This window comes from Lepisosteus platostomus, chromosome 24, assembly GCF_059453375.1.
Source record: "Lepisosteus platostomus isolate fLepPlt1 chromosome 24, fLepPlt1.hap1, whole genome shotgun sequence".
NCBI lineage: Eukaryota > Metazoa > Chordata > Actinopteri > Semionotiformes > Lepisosteidae > Lepisosteus > Lepisosteus platostomus.
The window spans coordinates 11790345-11809149 of NC_142634.1; the positions used below are offsets into that span (position 1 = coordinate 11790345).

General features: G+C 37.0%; 1 protein-coding gene across 3 annotated transcripts in view; it reads right to left on the reverse strand.

Moving 5' to 3' along the window:
• Positions 1-14278: 14278 nt before the first annotated feature.
• The window catches only part of sfswap (splicing factor SWAP), a 72484-nt gene continuing 67957 nt past the window's right edge, over positions 14279-18805 (reverse strand). For all 3 annotated transcript variants that reach the window (XM_088618713.1, XM_088618714.1, XM_088618712.1), the window contains one exon: positions 14279-15115. In XM_088618713.1, coding sequence (XP_088474839.1) covers positions 15050-15115 — 66 coding nt within the window. In that variant the 3' untranslated portion in view covers positions 14279-15049. The remainder of the gene's footprint in view (positions 15116-18805) is intronic.

Consider the following 18805-nt stretch of genomic DNA (forward strand, 5'->3'; position numbering starts at 1 on the left):
GAAAAAAGGAAGAAAGAAAACACAACGTTTCAGCTGTGGAGCCTTCTTCAGGTTACAGCCGTAACAAAGGAGTTTGCATTCTTACAGATATTTGTAATGCATATTCGTTTTCTCATTCCAGGATTTGCAATTGCAATACAAGCTTCTGGGCTCTTCCTCCTTTCTATACTTACATCCCATTTCTGCAGAGTGTATCTACAGTATATTGCTTCCTGGAGGGCAAGGTTCTTTACATGCCCAGGGTATAATCAGGGGTAAAACAAAGGGTATGGTGTCCTTTATTTCAAATTTGTTTTAATACAAGACTTCTGATTATCCCTAAACAGTGGCTACTGTAATAGGAATGGGGACATGAACATCGCAAATGTTTGGGAAAATACAAATTCTGCATCCACATCCACCCATGTGGATGATTCACTTGGATTTACTTCACAGAGTGTGTTTGGCCCTCATAGATGGCATAGATGGCAGTTCTCCAGTCGTGTCTCATCTGGTTTGTCCATTATTTTAAACAGGGATATTCCCTGCTTACATTCAGTTCTCTGGCTGGTCATGACTCTTCTCTGGTCCTCTCACAGATTCAGCAATGGTTCTGGCTGGCTGGTCTGACTGCAGCTAAAAGGTTGTTGGTGCTTTGTGGGGAGCCTCCACATGCCCTGTCTGTCCATTATGGGATTCTGGCCTGTCTTGACATGATGCAGATGAACCCTTTTGAGGGCTTGTATCCATGGTGGCTAATAAAAGGATGACAGAAGCTTGTAGCACTACTGCATTTCTTCCTGATTATGGAAGGAGCTTAGAGCACCTTATTGCACATTATTTAGGGTTCTGCTGTAGTTATTTAACCCTATTTTAGGGACCCCTGAAGTAGACACCTGGAGAGCAGTACCACTGAAAGTGATGGGTATTTGTGTGAGGTGAGGAATGGTAAATATGTTAGCCATACTTAAATATTATTTAATAATAATACATAATGTCAAAGCCAGGACTAATGTGAACTGTTTGATCACTGACACAGAAGGTGATTTTAATGCTGCCTCCTGTCTGCTCTCTAAAAGCTCCACACTGCCCTGATTTCTTTTCAGAGAGGACAGGTATGAGGCCCCAGAAATCGATAGTGTTAGTGGAATTATTTGCATATATTACATATCTTGTGTTATAATATTGATTGATAAGAGTGGTAGAATTAACAGATTTATTTCTGTGTTGTTTGCACAAGTTCATCAGAGTTTTGGGTGGAAGGATGTGACGAACCTAATTAGACCTTTCAATTAAGGTTAAACTAGTTGTGTGTTTTTTTACATTCGCTGGCCTACGCGCCATGGTTAAAAACTCCAGGGAAGATCCAGGGAAAAGGGCAGACACTCGGCCAAAAAGAGTTTTCTCTTGACGGCAGTATGCAGTGGGACTGAGAAGGAAACCAGGGCTTAGTGATTTAATTTCTTTAAGGTGAAAGAATGAGCACCATGGAGCACATTCTTGGTCACATGGTCCTTGAATCTCATCCTGAAACCCCAAGGGAGTCACTGTAAATTTTGGGGTCAAAGGTTGACAGCAAGTGGCCGGGGCTAAGAGTAAATGGGAGTTAAATTCTAGATTAAGGCACTTCTAAGATTTACCTTTTAACACATGGAAACAAAAATGATTTGTCAAAATATCAGTAGCTCACTTTACGTTATTTTACATATTACATTATTAAACATTCTCATTATTTTCTTAATTAAAGTGAGTGAACCTGTTCAGTAAATATCTGTTACATGGCGTCTTAAATTATACATTTTAACACTTTTGTGTCTGAGTTAGTAAAATAATTACTTACTTTAGTTATAATTAAATAATTATAATTAGTATATAATTACCATATAGAGGCAGAACAAATAATGTGGTGGGATAAAATAGTAGCAACAATTTAAAATAGCATCACAAATCACCCTGTTACTCAAACTTGGGGTTGGCTTCATTCTCTGTCGCACAGTCAGGGAGCAGCTCATTATTAACAGAGCATGAAAAGTCTGTTATAACATTTTTTTCTCTGACAATTAGTTGTCCTCCCTCTAGATCTATTAACAAATACATGTAAAACAAAAGTCACAGTTGGGAATGACTACCTGAAAATGTATGTGATAAAGAAAAGTATTTGTATACTGCATGGCAGTTTTGAAACTATGTATATATCATGCTGCATAACTTTTAGCGCATGCTTGAAAAACTTGGTTTTGTATTAAGGTATTAGGCAGTAAGCCATGATGGATGAATGTCAAACACACTGCATAGTGAAGCTTAAAGACAACTGTGCATTTGTGGGTACATTACTTTCATTTTCCACAAACATTCTCTATACTCGTGCTTAATTTTCATTAACTTGCACCCTTTCATATCTAGAGACTTCGGTTCCCTATTATTATTGCTTGTGGTTTTCTAAGCAGGCCTTGTAAAGGGAATATATTCCTGGAAATCTCTCTTGGTTACTGTTAATATTATACAATGTTACACCCAATTAGGCGCATATACAGGTAAATGTAATGTATATTATATTTCTATTTAAAATAGTAATCAATTTATCCTCAATGTGTGCCATAAAAAATCTTTCCTGCAATTACACTGCTTTTGAACAGATAAACATTGCAAAAGAAAGGTTTTACATATCTTATGTACTAAAGTGTGTGCATGGTGATGTGGACATTTTACAGCTCTGAGCTGACTGCTCAATATGATCAAAATTTGGACTGCTAAAGTCTGGGCAATTTGCTAATGCACAAGGAAAATAGGAGGTAGAAATAAGGAAAACAAAATCAATTAAGAAGGACACAGGGAGGACATTGAATGAGAAATTCAGAGCTAGGAACATAACCTGCAGCGCTCCATCAGAAGGGAAAAAGCTTTGGTTTAAGAAGCTACCACACCATGTCTGTGCTTTACAATATGTTTTACACTGAAAAAAAATGCTAAAATCTAAAGGAGTAATTTGCCAAAACCGCTGTAAACCCAGTGTTTGGTGTTATAGTATGAACTTTGCTGAGCAAAAGCCAGAAGCCGGTCCAAGAGATCTTGTAAAGTACTAACACTGCAATATAAGAACAAAAGCATTCTCACATCTGCTCTTTTGGGATTTTCTCTCAAACAAACACACTCACATAAAAATAACAAACAATAGCCAATTAAATGGATTTTTATACTCACACTCCCCCACACACCTCACAATTTAATGCATCTAGGACTGAGACTCTAGCCATATGGAGTCTGTGGTCCTGAGGGAACAAGGCAATCATGGGTTAGTGCAGTGCTCATTAAGAAAAGAAACAGAGACTTTAATTTGAGGATGCGCTGACTGCAGATGTACATTTTGTTTGGGAAATCTTATTCTATCCGTTTCATCTCAACAGCAAAAACAAACACTCAAAAAAAAGTCATGGTTAAAAAGGCGGCCAGCTGGTGGTATTAATGAGCACATTCTTACTTTCTTTTGGGCAGCAGATTGAAAAATCGTACTACAGGCTTTCTTTGACTTTCGGAGGATGTCCTATTGCATGTGGTACTGGCTTGATCTGGGCATACAGTTGAGGAAGACAAAGTATCTGTTTGGGAAAAGGTTTTCATTTCCACCAAGTATGAGTCGTGGATATGTACCTGTAAACAGATTAAAAACACAACAGCCATGCAAAGCACAGGAATTCTGGTGCACGTTATCAGGGAAACTGATTCCTTTGAGCTATAACCCTCTGTCTTTTTTACTGGTATTGAAGAAACAAGATGAATGTGACTTGGCATTGAGTTTCTATTGCTTTGTCTTTTTTTAAAAAAAAACCTGTATTAAAAGGATATAGCCCCTTCCATTCTATAAATTTCGATTATTTTTTTGACTCCTTCTCCAAGATCAGCTACACACACATAGTAGGCAACAAAAAATAGATGAAAAGACAAACATGAACAATTTCATTATACAGTACATGCCAAATGATTCCAATGTGCACAACTATTAATAAGAGACAGATATAAAAAAACTACATGTAATGAGATATTGCAGGAGTAAATTAATATAATGCATGTCATAATTACAGTGTATTAAATGCTACCTGAAAGGCTACTGGAAATGTAGTAGGTAATAAAAGCTATTGAAATTTACTCTCATATACAGAATAAATTATGTAGCCCTGATGAGATTTTGTGGATGGTATACTTGGCATGTTTTGTGGATAGTATACTTGGCAAGCTGTAATGTATTTAAAATGTTATTTTACACAGATTACACAATGTTTTCAGCCTGGGGTGGCAGGAAACTATGTCTGACTTGTTTGAAAGAATGAAAGCCCTAACTGCTGTAACCTATTATAGCAAAACAACACTGGACCAAAAACAGCATCTATTCAGAAAAAGAAAAACAACATGACAGGTGTATTGTAAAATGTTTGAAACCTAATGCCGAACATGGCCTTAGTGTTAAAAAGTGAAACTTCTTTTTCTGTTTCTACTAAGAGTATAACTGTCAAAGCACTTCTGAAAACAAATTATAGCATTCCAGAAAATTGATAATTACTGTAGCTCTGGAAAACTGCATAATTGAATTTCCGTTTCTAAAAGAATTGTTAAAGGATGTACTAAAAGAAAGATATAATCATTTATAGTGAAAACCAGAAATTACCACAATGTGTTGGCAGTTTTGTTTTTACATTTGATGTCATTAATGTCTTATCATTAGCCCTTTTTAAACCATTAGTAGTTATCAGTACTTCTGGGAGGAATTTGTGGTCCAGTTCTGATGGCTGTTTAATAAAATAAACTTCAATAATCAAGAGAAAAAGAAGGAATGAAAAGAGTCAGTATATAAAAACAATTCACTTCTGGTGCCAACCTGAAAGGGTTAGGTTGGAGCCAGCAGACACACCTTTGGAACTGGACATTGCAAATACTAAAGCAGTTGAAGTAGGTAGCTGCGTCAGCATGTGTAGGCTGCAAAGGAACAAGTAAAGATTTATTCCATGCTGAAAAGCGAGGAAAAGAAACACAACATTTCGGCTGTGGAGCATTCTGAAGAACAAGACTCTACACTTGAAGAAGGCTCCACAGCTGAAACGCTGTTTTTGTTTTCTTCCCTTTTCAGCACGGAATAAAGCTTTACTTGCTCTATTGCAAATACTGGATTTCCTGGATCACCAGTAACAATTAATGTGTCCTCACTTGACTGTAAAACTTAATCTGTGGTTTCACTCTCCTCTCTTTAATTTGTCCTGATGAGGGTAACATAAGGGGATAGCTGCTTCTCCCCACATGACTTCCGGAGTCTGGCGTTCATGAGAAACCCAGATTTTCAATGACTTAAAAAAAGAAATCACAGCATAGGCTACAGGAGTCCCGTGGTGATTTCACATTCTTCCCATGAGGCAGCACAAGAACATGGATAACTCGTGACTGTCTGAGGTCAGACTCTGCTGATGAAGATGCCAGTTTAGCAAAAGGAATATCTATTAACCTCCCCATTCTCCCTCAAGCTGGAGAAAGATACCGAGAATATCACAGAGGAAGTGTTGTTCAATTGCTCCGAAAAGGTCATTTAAAAAAAGAGCAAGCAAAAACAAAATAAACCTAAGTCTAGCCAGCTCCCAAAATGCAGTAAGCTGAGTTTTTGCGAGATGTGCAGATTGCATTGGAGTTTGCTTGGCCTGTCATGAGCAGAATTTCAAGTAACTCCTTCTTGGCATTTTGCTTTGTTCCTATACAGTGAAGCTCGTCCCTCTGATCTCAGAGATGTCCAAGTCTACAGCACAAACGTTTCTAAGCAGAAACACACATGTACGAACGTGGGGAAAAAATACTTTAAGTATTTTCGACTTATTCTAAAATCACCCACTAAAAGTATTTAGATTTAATCTAAAATCACCAACCACATGTCAAAGTAATTACCTCAGGATTCTTGGAGAGAAGGTGAAGTGTATACTGGAGGAAAAGGGTTTGATATGGAGCCAAAGCTACATGCCGGTGCCACAGTTTCTCTGAGCAGGGCACATTGAGAGACAAAACCACAGCATTGTGTGAAACAAGGTAATTAATAAAGAGCTCACATAGCAGCCGTGATTGCAAAAAAACAAAGAAAATTCACCTAAGGGTACAGCAAGCAATACCAATTTCTTCAGCCTTCTGCTGATTCAACAGTTTCTAAACAGCAGTCAAGTTTCTTTTTAAATAAGGAAAAAACACACCTATTTAAAAGGTACAAAAATAAAGCTGCCAAATTGATATTGATTCTGTTACACTTGTACAACACAACTGAACTGATATAAATGGTAGGGACTACATAAAACTTCTTTTCTTTGTTGTGATTTTTCCTTAGTAATAGATTTTTTTTAACCAGCCTTCTAGACAGCTCAGAAACATGCTCCTCTCTAGGCTTAAAATAAAGAAGTGAATAATTTCCTGTTCATGTACAGTGTACAATATAGGGTAGCATGGTGATTAGGGCTGCAGGATCACAGCTCCTGGATCTTGGAGTACCATCTGTGTGGAGGTTGCATGGTGTCCACATCGGTATTCTCTGGGTGTTCTTCCCACAGTTCTAGGCCATTCTGTCCTGTTGACTGGAGTCTCTAAACGTCCCACTTCCTATGTGCATGTGTGTATCTGGCCATCAGTGCTACCTCACACCTTCTGCCTGCTGGATTAGTCTCTAACTCACCAAGACCATTTAAGGATAAAACAGTTACTGAAAAAAGCCTTTAAAATATTGAACAACAACAAAAAAAACACGTAGAGTGCTTTGTAAAATAAAAATAGATCGCTGACTAAATCTGATATTACTGCACACATTGGTGCCATAAACTCTTTTGCAAAGGTTGAATTCCTATTACACAGATGTGCTGGCAAAGGCATGAAACAGATGATATAATTGTTTGTGTCCATTTGTTGAATTTAATTTAGAAGGAATACTCTTGTGTATGTTCACAATGTTTTATTTTCTTGTAACTCGACATTAATTTTGGGCAGGATGATCTATTTCTCCTCTATGATAATGATTCAAAGCTGGCTGACAATTTAGCATTGCATGAAAGCTAAAGGGAGTGTTAAACAGTGAAAGAGACGCCAACTGCATAAACAATACTCTACACTCCGCAATGTGTATTACTGACGACATGCTTTTAAGGAGTTAGATTGAACATATTCCGATATCTTTCTACCATTTCCCATATGCTGATGTAAAAGGCAAATCCACCAAAATAATCTGCTTTAGAGATTTCAGATAAACAAGACCAGAGACCGTAACCAAGCACGTTACAGTCTTCACTAAAACACAATGCATGCAGTGCTACATTGATGTTCTAACATTCGGAAAAATGTCTGCTGGATAAGCAGGTGAGACCTAGAAAAATATACAAATTATTTCATCAAAAAGTCTAAGTGCTTTTTAATGAGTGCTCCTGCTGTTAGTAGTCTTCAAGCAGGCATGGTGTCTCATCAACAGCAAAGGACATTCCTTGATTGCTTTTGCTCTGCACTCACTGCTCAGTTTGTTACTGAAGTGCAAACTCCAACTTTCACCATTCAAGTTCTCCAGTATGGTGCCTTTCTACAGCAAGCAGCCTCAATTATTGAGCTACTAAACTCACAGACAGCTCTGATACTAGACCTATCAACTGAGCTGAGTAACCTTGCAACATCACTTAACTCATCCAGAGCAGGATACTTAAACAGCCACAGCAAAATGAGAAGGAAATTTAACATTATTTAACATAATTAATAATAATAATAATATTAATAATAATAATAATAATAATAAACTTTATTTTATATAGCGCCTTTAAAGGTGGCTTCTCAAAGCGCTTTACAGGATGACAAACAGTATTAACATACAGTACACTGCTATGTGCCACCATTTATGATTTATTAGAAGTTATATATTTATATTAAGTATATTAATAATACGTAGAGTATATTTTTTCACTCAACTTAATTTTAAGGTGTCAAACTCCCGTTCCAGGAAACCATATTTCTACATGTTCTATAGATAGCCTTAAGCATCAAAAAGATCAGCATGCAGAGATCTGACATGTTAACGTTTGTTAATCAAGCAACCAATTTATCCAATTCAGTAATTCAAAGCTTAGCTGGAAAGAAAACCAAAAAAGGGCTTCAATCACAAATGTACTGTAGCAAATGTCTACAAAAGATGCATACGACCAGTATTCTGTGAGATACACAGTATAATAACCTTGTAAGTAGGTTCATATAGGTGAGTGCCCGTTATGTAGAAACATGCAATGGAAGTCTTTTGCATATCACATCAGCTGCATTCAGCAAAGTAAAGAGCACTAATAACTTAAGCGCAGGTCATATGAGAAGTCAATATCAGAAGGAGCACTCCAAGATAATGGGCGACTCAGTGATAAAGTCAGGCTGAGAACGTGAGGAGACGTGTGGAAGAGACAGCATGTGGAAGAATATTGCTGTTTTTTTGGAGACTACATTAGAAAACATTCTGAAACATTTAATATTCTGGATATCACTATGCCTAGGGATCTGAGCCTGTCTTTTTCCTCTCTTCTGTAACTTGAGATAAACCAGTGATGCTGCACAGCAGCTTTTGATAAGAAGGATCTCAGCTCGTTACACCTGCTTTCCATTCGTGTAGATGTGCATCCAAGCCAGACGTGCCCTGTAGTGAAACTTTGTTTTGAGTGCTATACATTATTACTCTCATTATTTCTTATTTCGCACCACTTGCATTAATTACTGTGCATTTAGCGTGTTCAGGGTCTTCAAAGTCTCAACGCATGTGCAGGGCTTTCGAATGCTTCATTTCATGGTCTGTGAATACAGCATTTCACCAAGCACCCAGGCTTCCAATCACATAAGAACCTTTCTGAACAACCCTGTGGCTCTCTAGGATCAGAGTGGCACACTCCTGCTCTAGTTTGATTGTCAGAAACTGAACTAAAACATATAAGGAGAACTGGAGTTTCATGCATTTTACCAATATATTCAAAGAGAACCTGTACAGCAATAATCTTCTGTTCTGCAGCAATTCTGACTAAGGATTTGAGTAGCTATAGTGAATATGATTATTTAAGCCCTTACGGAAAAGCAATTAAATTATCATATCATATCATTTTGCAGCATAATGCATGGAGATAGTTTTTTCCATGTTAAAAATGTTTTTCAAAGTCTGTTTTTTAAGATACCATATTTCACTTTGAGAGAAAACAGAAGCAGATATCACAGTAATTGAGTTAAGTAATTCAGTTCTCAAGGCTTTCCTTTTCAGGGGAATTTAAATGTAATCATTTTTCCTTCTTTAAACAGACTTTAAGAGAGTCAGCATTCTCAAAACTGATGATAATTACAATCATGTTTAAAAGCGAAGCCTCTTAAATACTTTAATGACTTTGCTTCCACATTATGATTCCAATGTTTACTAGCTGCTAGCTGCTAACATAAACAAAGGTTAGACCTGGGTCCTACATTAGATAATTAGAATGCTTGATGTTACTGAACAGCCTGGGGTTCAGGAGAACTGGACTATTTCACGGGAGCCGTTAGATGGTATGATCACTGTGACACTTTTAGCAAGCGCAGGAGATGAGATGTGCTGTAGTATCCCCCCCTTCCCGAAAAATGAGTCTTCAGTATATTACAAATTTCTGGCAGCTGTCCACAATAAATCATTTTATTTTAATTTGTTGCTCATGTCAAGCCGTATTAAACACCACACAGTACAAACCAGAGATCCAAAAGACTGTATGTCAGCAACAGTAGATGCGTTAAAAAAAGTACACTTTTTAAAGTTTTTCTGGCAAGATAGACAATCCTGGCGATATGTGATTATGTGCATGCTGTGCACTGGAGTATGTACAGTATGCAGGAGTATTTCAAATAAGTTAACAGGGTTAACTTGGTTGAAAACAAGTTGCCCCAGCAGGTTGGAATAGGGAGAGCACTGTGCCATCATGGTTGGCTTCAACATTAGGAGTACGCCACCTGTTTGGGTCAATATCAAGCATGACGTTCAAGATGACGAGCCTGTTGTGAAAGTGGCCAAACTCTCGAGTGCTGCTGTCACTCACTAGCCTGGCCATGGCAGGCTGTTGGCTGAAAACAGCCTGGTTTGTCAAGACAGGCTGTCATCCTGCTGCATGGTAACACTAGGCCACACTGCCAGGAGCCCCTGAGATTGTCAATGGTGTTGTAGGTGGGAGGTTGTTGTATTTAGGGCTTTAAAGAAGCACCTGCCCAGCACAAGTTTGTGTAGCCAATGGTAAAGTACCACAGGCAGTTTTCACAGGAGAACCTGATATTGCATTTTTGCCAGAATCGATGTGCAGGTGCTCTGGTGAGACACATGCCAGAACAGGAAGTCCAATGTGTACCAAGACCGTACTATTAATAAAATGGATTACCATTACATTATAATACATTATCAGATAACAAGGGATCCTGTTTTATTACAAAAAGCCTACTGTACCTATTAAGCATTAAACAGATTTCAAATTTGTATTCAATTCAGTATGATCATTCATGGTAAAAACATATTTCATCTTAAACAGATCACAAACTAGAAAATCAGCAACCATCAATGTGAAGAAACATCCTGATACACACTTGGATATACACTATACTGTAGTATTAAATACAAAGAATGCTATTTTATTTTTTGAAAACAAGGTTTCCATTGTAAAAGAACGTCATGCTTTTACCAAATGTGTAATTAATATTTTGTTTAGACGTCACCAGTTATAATATTAACCTCCATTTAAATAATATACTGGGTATGTGGGCAGATTTGATTTGCATCAGCAGATTATAATGTATCTGGAAAGAGATTTTCTGTAACAGTTCTAAATTCTGTACATCATTAATAAAAACCAGACTTTTCCTTCTGCAAAGAAAGAGTATTCATAAACAGTTATAATCCAGTACACTTCACATGCTTCATTTGTATATAACAACTGTTAAATTAATTAAATTCAATTTCTCTGAAGGTCAAAGAGCGATAGAAAATGGAAATTATTCTCAGATGGTGTCTTCGGGGTATTTTTGAATCTGTGAAACTCTTCAGATAAAAAAAAAGTTAATATTACAGCCTTTGAACTTAAATACATATTTGTTTCTGTAACTGAGAATAATATTAAATACAATTTCTTACCAGAGCTGTAATCAAGACTCTACAGTGTAAATCATTTACTGATGCCACTTTTCATCCATTTCTAAACAAAGAGTGACAGATCCCATTAATTCTAGAAGGTTACAGCTGACTTGCAGTATGTACAATCTCTCTCAAATACAAGATCTTTCTCTGTTCTGCTGTAGGACATCATTCTTAGCTCCACCCATGGTTAGCATAGAGTACCCAGAGATGTGTTTGAAAATGTATGCACAGTGCAAACAGACTGAAGGCCTGATCTGCATACAGGTGGGACGGTTTCTCTCAACTTCATAGCAAAACGAATAACACCTGCATATATTCTACTACCCTGAAATCCCTTATTATTGCCATCAAAATCTACTGCATCGACCTGTGAGCCCAAAGAAATTCAAATTCTGTTAACCGGAACCCACATTACATTTAATTATTTTGCATGGGTTGCATCTAACAGCAACAGTCGTATGGATACACTGATGTGAAATCCCCACACATTTTAAATAAAACACCAGACCAAACACAAAATCAAAATGTTTTTTCTTAGCTACACTGTCATGTCTTAAAGACCTTCAGAGCCCGAAAAAAAGAACAAAAATGACACAATGGACAATTCCATTGAATGAAAATTCACAATCCTCGATATTTTTAAAGCCAACAAGCAGTAATTCAAATCTGTAGATGAAGTGTTACTAAGACAGCGCCATATGGTCATTTGAAAGGCAATTACTTTGCTTTCAACACGGGTCAATAATAAAATCTGGTATTGTTCGGCCTGCTTTTTTTTACTTTACATTACCTGCAGCCACACCATGTAATGGTTTCTGCGAAGTAGGATTTTAGCTTCTCTAGAAACTATCTCCCAGAAAATGACTAGCTTTCAAAGGTTAGGAGCCCAGCAAAAGCAAAGAGCAGAGACACTTGCCTCATTTTGTTTTTCTTGAAAAGAGAAATTAAGAGTCCATGAAGTATGAAAGACTGATCCCCCCCCCCCACCCCCCCACATCCTCCAGAGACAAGAGCTCACTGTCTTATTGAGGGACGTGTCATGGCTGATGTTCCCCAGCGCTGATCAAGCACCCCCCTACCTCCACCAGACGGATTAACGACTACAGGCATCAAATGGTGCATTACTGTCTGCATCCATCTGATACAAGCCATTTTCATTTTGGCCAAGAAGCATGGCCAAATGGCACAGAGAGGATTCTCACTACTCCCAACAAATTTCAGTCCTTCAATTTAACAGCGGGAGACCCATGCAGAGGTTTTGTAATTCAATTGGACCAAAAACAATTTGAACACCATATTGCTGGATAATTGCAATGCAGGATCTCCTAGGGTAAAGCACGAAATAACACCACCATTCACTTTCCTTTGCCAGAACTGAGATGCAATGCACTACAGGGATACGAGGTTCCCTAAGGAACAATTTACATAAAATTCCCTTCCAGCAAAACTCCAACCAACAAGCGGGGAAAAACAGATCTAATCAATTGCTTTCAGCGACTATGATCTACAGTACATTTTCAATTTGGGAGATTAGCTCACCTCTGCCAGTCACTGTAAAGAGCTTTGTTTTGCACCAGACATTTGAACATCTTTCTTTCTTTTTGAAGCAAGGTGTATTTCAGATTCAAGTTTTTAGTAATCTATTGTAAACAATATATGACACGTTAATTGTGATAACAGCATCTAATCCTGTCGTTCTGGCAAGATGCTCGCTTCCCATAAGACTTTAATTAAGGGCAAACTGGTACTCTATAAATGTTTACAACGATAATAGATGATTTTAGCGCAAGCCAACCTGTCACCAGCAGAACAGAACTCATGTACTAAAGACCTGGGAGGCTGAGTCACAGCTTCAGCCTGGGAAGCATTTTTCCTAGAACAGTGGATAAAAAACAATACATTGTAATCAGGAAAATCATTACACGTAAATTGGGTAGCTAAGCATTATCACTCTAAAACCAATACAAGTTTAGCTTTTGGGCTACCCATTTTCAGAAAAATCTTCATTTCCTTCATTTTCCAGATACAGTATGGTACTCTAACTGCTGAGAGCAATACATACCGGCACCATCTCTGCATGTCCTCCACCAAGATTTGAGACTACTACTCATGCACTGAGGGAATTGTGTCTTCTTTCCTGCTGTACCTACCCCAGTTCAGACGCTTCCTCTATCCTTGCATCAGTCTTCACCGTCTCTAAAGATAGCTTAGGCATATACCTGTATTACTATTCACAGCCTCTAAAACTCGTAACAAAATAAAAAGATTCCATTACCGAATCAAACGTGGCTCAAAAAAACATTTCATTACACTTTGCTACTTGATTAGCATGGTTCTGCTCTTAAAACTCCTGCCAGAATCATTATTTCCTATTTTGTCTAAAACCTTTATCATTACTCCATTTTACTAAAACCCTTAATATTCAGAGGCACTTAGTATTTTAGGAAATTTGCCTGCACTGCAGAGGTTTTGAGAACTGAAATATCCTTCTGAATGCATATGACAATTTGAAAAGAGCAGCACCCACATTCCAAAGCAACAGACAAGCATGCCTCCAATTGTACATTGAAGAATAGCTTATTACAAAAAGGACTTGGAAGTACATTCAAGTATGTTCTAAGATTGCTCATCTAAGAACAAGAAAAATAATGTAGCTCTGGGTGGTTCTTTTTAACACTTCACAAATCATACATGTTAAGCTTAAAAAAAGCAAATAAAACCAAAAAACATATCGCAGCGCAGAATGTAGACAGAACAGCAGCTGTTCACGGATAAACATGTTTGTTCACATCAATTTAAAAGTTTTCCAGTTCTGCTCATTTGCAGTGGTGCTGTTTGAAGCTGCTAAGATGTATGATTTTGCCTGAATGATAGTACAGCATTTTATAAGCTTTCTTTTATAAAAAAAAACATAGGAAAACACTAGTGGCTCAAAGATCTAAATTATATCTCTACAGCTTGTGTATGTGTTATCTTGACATATTGTGTTTGCACCAGTTTTGAAAAAAAAAACTGCAAGATGTGATTTTGCAAGCAGTGACACTAATATAATGCCCTTCATGTGCTTCATGTGACCTGAGCGGCAGCTGTACTTCTCCCACAGTTCTAACACATTCATTTAATGGAACAAAAACAAAGCACAAGTAATACACTGTAATTCAAATTTATTGACAAGGTCTATAAAGCAGCACACTCGCAAGTCTTGTACAATCTTACAAACAAGAGTGTGAAGGCAGTCAACGATTTAGCTCGCAAAGAACAAAACAAAACAGAGTTAGTGGTGGTGGTGGGGGGAAGCAAATGCATTATTCCTTCACAGAAGGATAAAAATATTCCTATCTGACCTCTTAAAATGACCGAATAGTGCAACCTTTACAAAATTACCAAAAAAGGGCACACAAAAATAAATTAAGGATTTGAAGCAAATCGATAGATGTGTTCTAAGTTGAAATGGAATTCTTAATTTTTCATCCTTTCTTAATTATGTAATCTCATTTAGTGTAAAATCTTTGTATTACCTATTTTTTCCCAATGTCCTGTATTGCTCCAGTATATGGCTAAAATCCAGAGAGTGTTGGAAAATCTGCAAGTCTGTCTCTTTAGTCCTTTGCACCCCAACGAGACATTTTAGGCAAACAGTCAAAGCCAGATTCAGTTTTCATTGTATACATATATAAAACCCTAACCGATACAATGCAGTTTTTTTTTAAACAAAGGAAACACTTTTTATTGGCATTAAGGAAGAAAAGAAAACATCGCATCAACCTGGCAGTCACCACGTTGAGAGTATCTGCCACAAGCACCGGCTTGTTCCTGACGAACTGCAACATAATTAGCATTCGCTCTGTTGAAGTGTTGAGGCAGATCGAGGTTGTTGTTTAATAACTCTTTTCCCTTGGGATCCTTCCGAAGAGTTGCTCAGGAGGTGCTCGTTTGCAAGCCTTTAGAAGCTGCCAGCATAGCTCGCACTTTGGCCATCAAATCCTGGGGGACAGAAAGACAGAGGAACATCCGTTTTGAAGAGGAAAGAAAAGTTCCTAACCCTTCCAAAACAGCTTTTAAAAGATTCTAGATTTGCTTCAGGTCCAGGGTTCACTGAGACACAAAGCCCACAAGGTAGACACTCCACAGATCAAATGAGTGCCAAAGAGAGATTTACATTTCTGTGTAAAAGACATTTAGTGTGTTTTTACTTCTTAATGCAGTCCTACGGTGACATACTGAAATTCTAGCCATTTTATTTTTATTTTAAAGTTAATGCTGAATAAATGTATTCTGCACTGCAAAGCTAAGGCCTTTAGCTTTATGGATTTGTAGAGAGCAACAAATGATATTAATAATGATGAACACCTGACAAGTCAATTAAGTTGAGTCAATTAAATTTGATCGGAAAATATAATGGATTAGCTACAAGAAGACTTCATATTGACTGCTAATGTTTAATTTATCTTGAGTTGATGCACTGAAATTTCTGAAGATAAAATAAATTGATCAATGAATTAAGCACTGCTAAATGGCAGTGTTTCTTCTCACCCACTCTGAGCTCTATTAATAACAGCCACAGTGCTTTAATAAAGGAAACTTTTAGTGGAGGCTTTGATTTGTTAATGCTCATAACATACATACATTGTAACTCATAGTTGTGTCCAAGATGTGAAAGACATTGACATAAGCGTATCTATTTTCTGAGAAGTATAAATGAACATCCACCCTAACTTAAGTCAACAGGATCAAGACGTTCAAGAAGACAATGTGGTAGGTAACAAGACATTTTTCAATGTGAAGATCATGGCTTTGAATGTGATAGTGTGTCTGAGACACAATCATATCTACATGTTTATGAAACAGTACTTGAGAGAAGAACAACAGCATGTTGTACAATAGCTTCTAAATCAGGACAGAGATGTCAAAATAAAACACAATAGTCTTAATATTTCCTTAAGACCACACAGCAGTTCCACGTGTAATATATGTACACAAGTGGGAGTTCTGTGATAGATAAGAGGATGGAGCCTCCACTTCTTCTAATTTAACATTTGTGAATCATCCAAGAAGTAAGGAACAACTGCCATCATAGCAACCCACAAAATACACAGACTTGCTTTAATTCCAAACACATCCAAAGTAAAGCCATAATTCACTTTAAACATGAAAAAAAAACTTTCTCTGAAACCTGTGGCTTGGTTTAATTCTGCTATTAGTGTCTTTTTAAGAGGCATGCTAACAGGAAATAGAGATGCAAGGATTTTACACTTAAGCAACATGAGGAAAAGCAGACCTTAAGCAATCCATATTACATCAGCTTTTCACTGGAGAGATATGCTAATCTTAAATCTAAAGAAAAGAGAGCTGCAACATTCATTTTTCTAGAGGGTTAATCCTAGAATCATCCATCAATGACACACTGCAAGATTTTATGTGTACAAAAAAAAGTTTTTCTCATAATCGGGTATTGGGTTATCTTTCAAATCTGTCAGTAGTGGACAGCTTAATGCATTTCCAACTATTTATGCTAGTAGGCTTAGGAAACATTTTTACAGCAGGCATATACTGCAGGCCTCATTAGATGGGTAGTTTGACTTTGGAAAAATTCCAAGTTACGGATAGCACTTGTTAGTTAGATATTCAGTATTTCAGAAAGACATATAATGCAAAATGAAACCTTCGCCCTGAAATCAAATCATACTGTAAGATACTGGTAAGGAACATTTGTACATATATGGATTTTTTGGAAGGAAATCAATCAGTGGTGTCATATATCCTTAAATTGCTGTTGGGTCCTGTTGATCCAATTCAAGGAATATAATTAGTAGTTAAACTAAGCAAAAGAGTCAATCCATCTTTAACAAGAATTCATCACAATCAAAAGATGTAAACAAACCCTTAGAAATCTGCTCTATGCTCCAAAATCCCTGAAATGGAAAATACTCAAATACTACATTAAACTACGAAAGCATTAAAACATACCAGGTCCAGGTAAATGAAAGCATAAATCCTCCAGTTAATAGCGGGAATAAACTGCCTTCGTCCACAGAACTGTGAGCTTCAAATGATTCACATTCTTATATGCGTGACTAACATTTATCTGCAATTTACTTGGTACCTACCTCTAAACATGCTTCCTTGGCAAAGCAAGAAGAGTATCTACTCACAAAGGTTCAGTTGTGACTCTTTAATGCTCCTTTGAACAGTTTTATTGGAATGAGCAGTAATAAAGCCATTTGAGGGAACCATTAAAACACTAACACACAACTCATGCGACTGCCCACAAATGAAAGTATTTCAGGGGATTTAACTACCCAGCCACGTTAGTTATGAGCCTGAAAGAGCACACTTCGAACATTTTAAGTATTCAGAAATGCCTGCTCATTCCTTCTGCCTTGCATTCGAATTCCTACAAATTACTATGGTTGTGAAATAACATGCCGTGAACTGTAGCAGTTCAATTATTAGCTTTTACAGTAGATCACTGTGTCCCATGGACCTAAATAAAGAAAAGGCCTATCTTTTTCCCCCTTTTAAATTTTATTTAAATAAAATAATGTTGCAAGCATTGTGATGACCATCGATTCAATTATCAAAGAATCTAAAAAAAAAAAACCAGAACATAAGGGACTAAGAATATAACTTTGAGGCTTGAGGCTTTGCATGTTTGGCAATGTAGCATATTCATGATGGTAAATAAAATTTGTTTCACACGAGAAGATGGAGACCATTTATGATATGCAGGATTAAAATTAAAAAACATCATATAAATAAACCACAGCTACGTTAGCAATTCCACAGGAACAGGGAAAACTATTACCGTAAATACAGTAATCACATAATCTGTGAAAAAAGAAGGACTGTAAAGGCAATTTCATTTGAGGGAATCTCACATTAATCTTTCCTTGTCATCATCATGTTATTTTACATCTGGGAGTAGGGCAGAGGCATACCAGAAAAGGCCGTTTTGAGATCAATGGTAATCCTGATTTAATAAGAATATTTACTGTATGTTTTCAAGAGACTATTCAGTATGAAATGCCAGCACTCTTCACAGTTAGAGATGATTTTCAGAGGTTACTGCACCAATTTTTTATGCTCTTCAGCTGGAAATGGGATTTATCCATTGCTTGAGGTCAATACTTTATCTCAGCTGCAATATTGAGCTTTTAGGATAAGGTTCACGAATGAAAACTATTGACTGAAGAAATCTAAAAACCAGCTGTTTTACGTACTTCAGGCAAGTGAAACTGTGGTCGAAGCTCTTGGCCAACTTTATCTTCAATTTTCCTCTCTCCATATCACAGTTGCAACAAGTTAAAGAACACATGCTGAATGTGTCCAGAGATAAAGTGTTATGCTTCAAAACCTTTTAATCATATTAACAGCATTTTAATCAGATCGCTCCCTGCCTTTTCTGCAGATAAAGTCTCAAATAAATGGGATTTATACCATCACTGAGTATACATTTTATTGTATACAAAGCATTGGAGATGCTAGTTTGCCTGTGGATGAACATGAGACCTACACTACATCTCTATAAGTGGACCCACAATGTGCTTAAGAAAACTTAAAATAAAACTGACCAATAAGTTTGATAGCTAATGGTAAATTAATAATGGGAGAAAATGTGATGTTACCTTAAATAATTAAACTGTCAAACTATCAATCATGTGTCATAGTGTACTT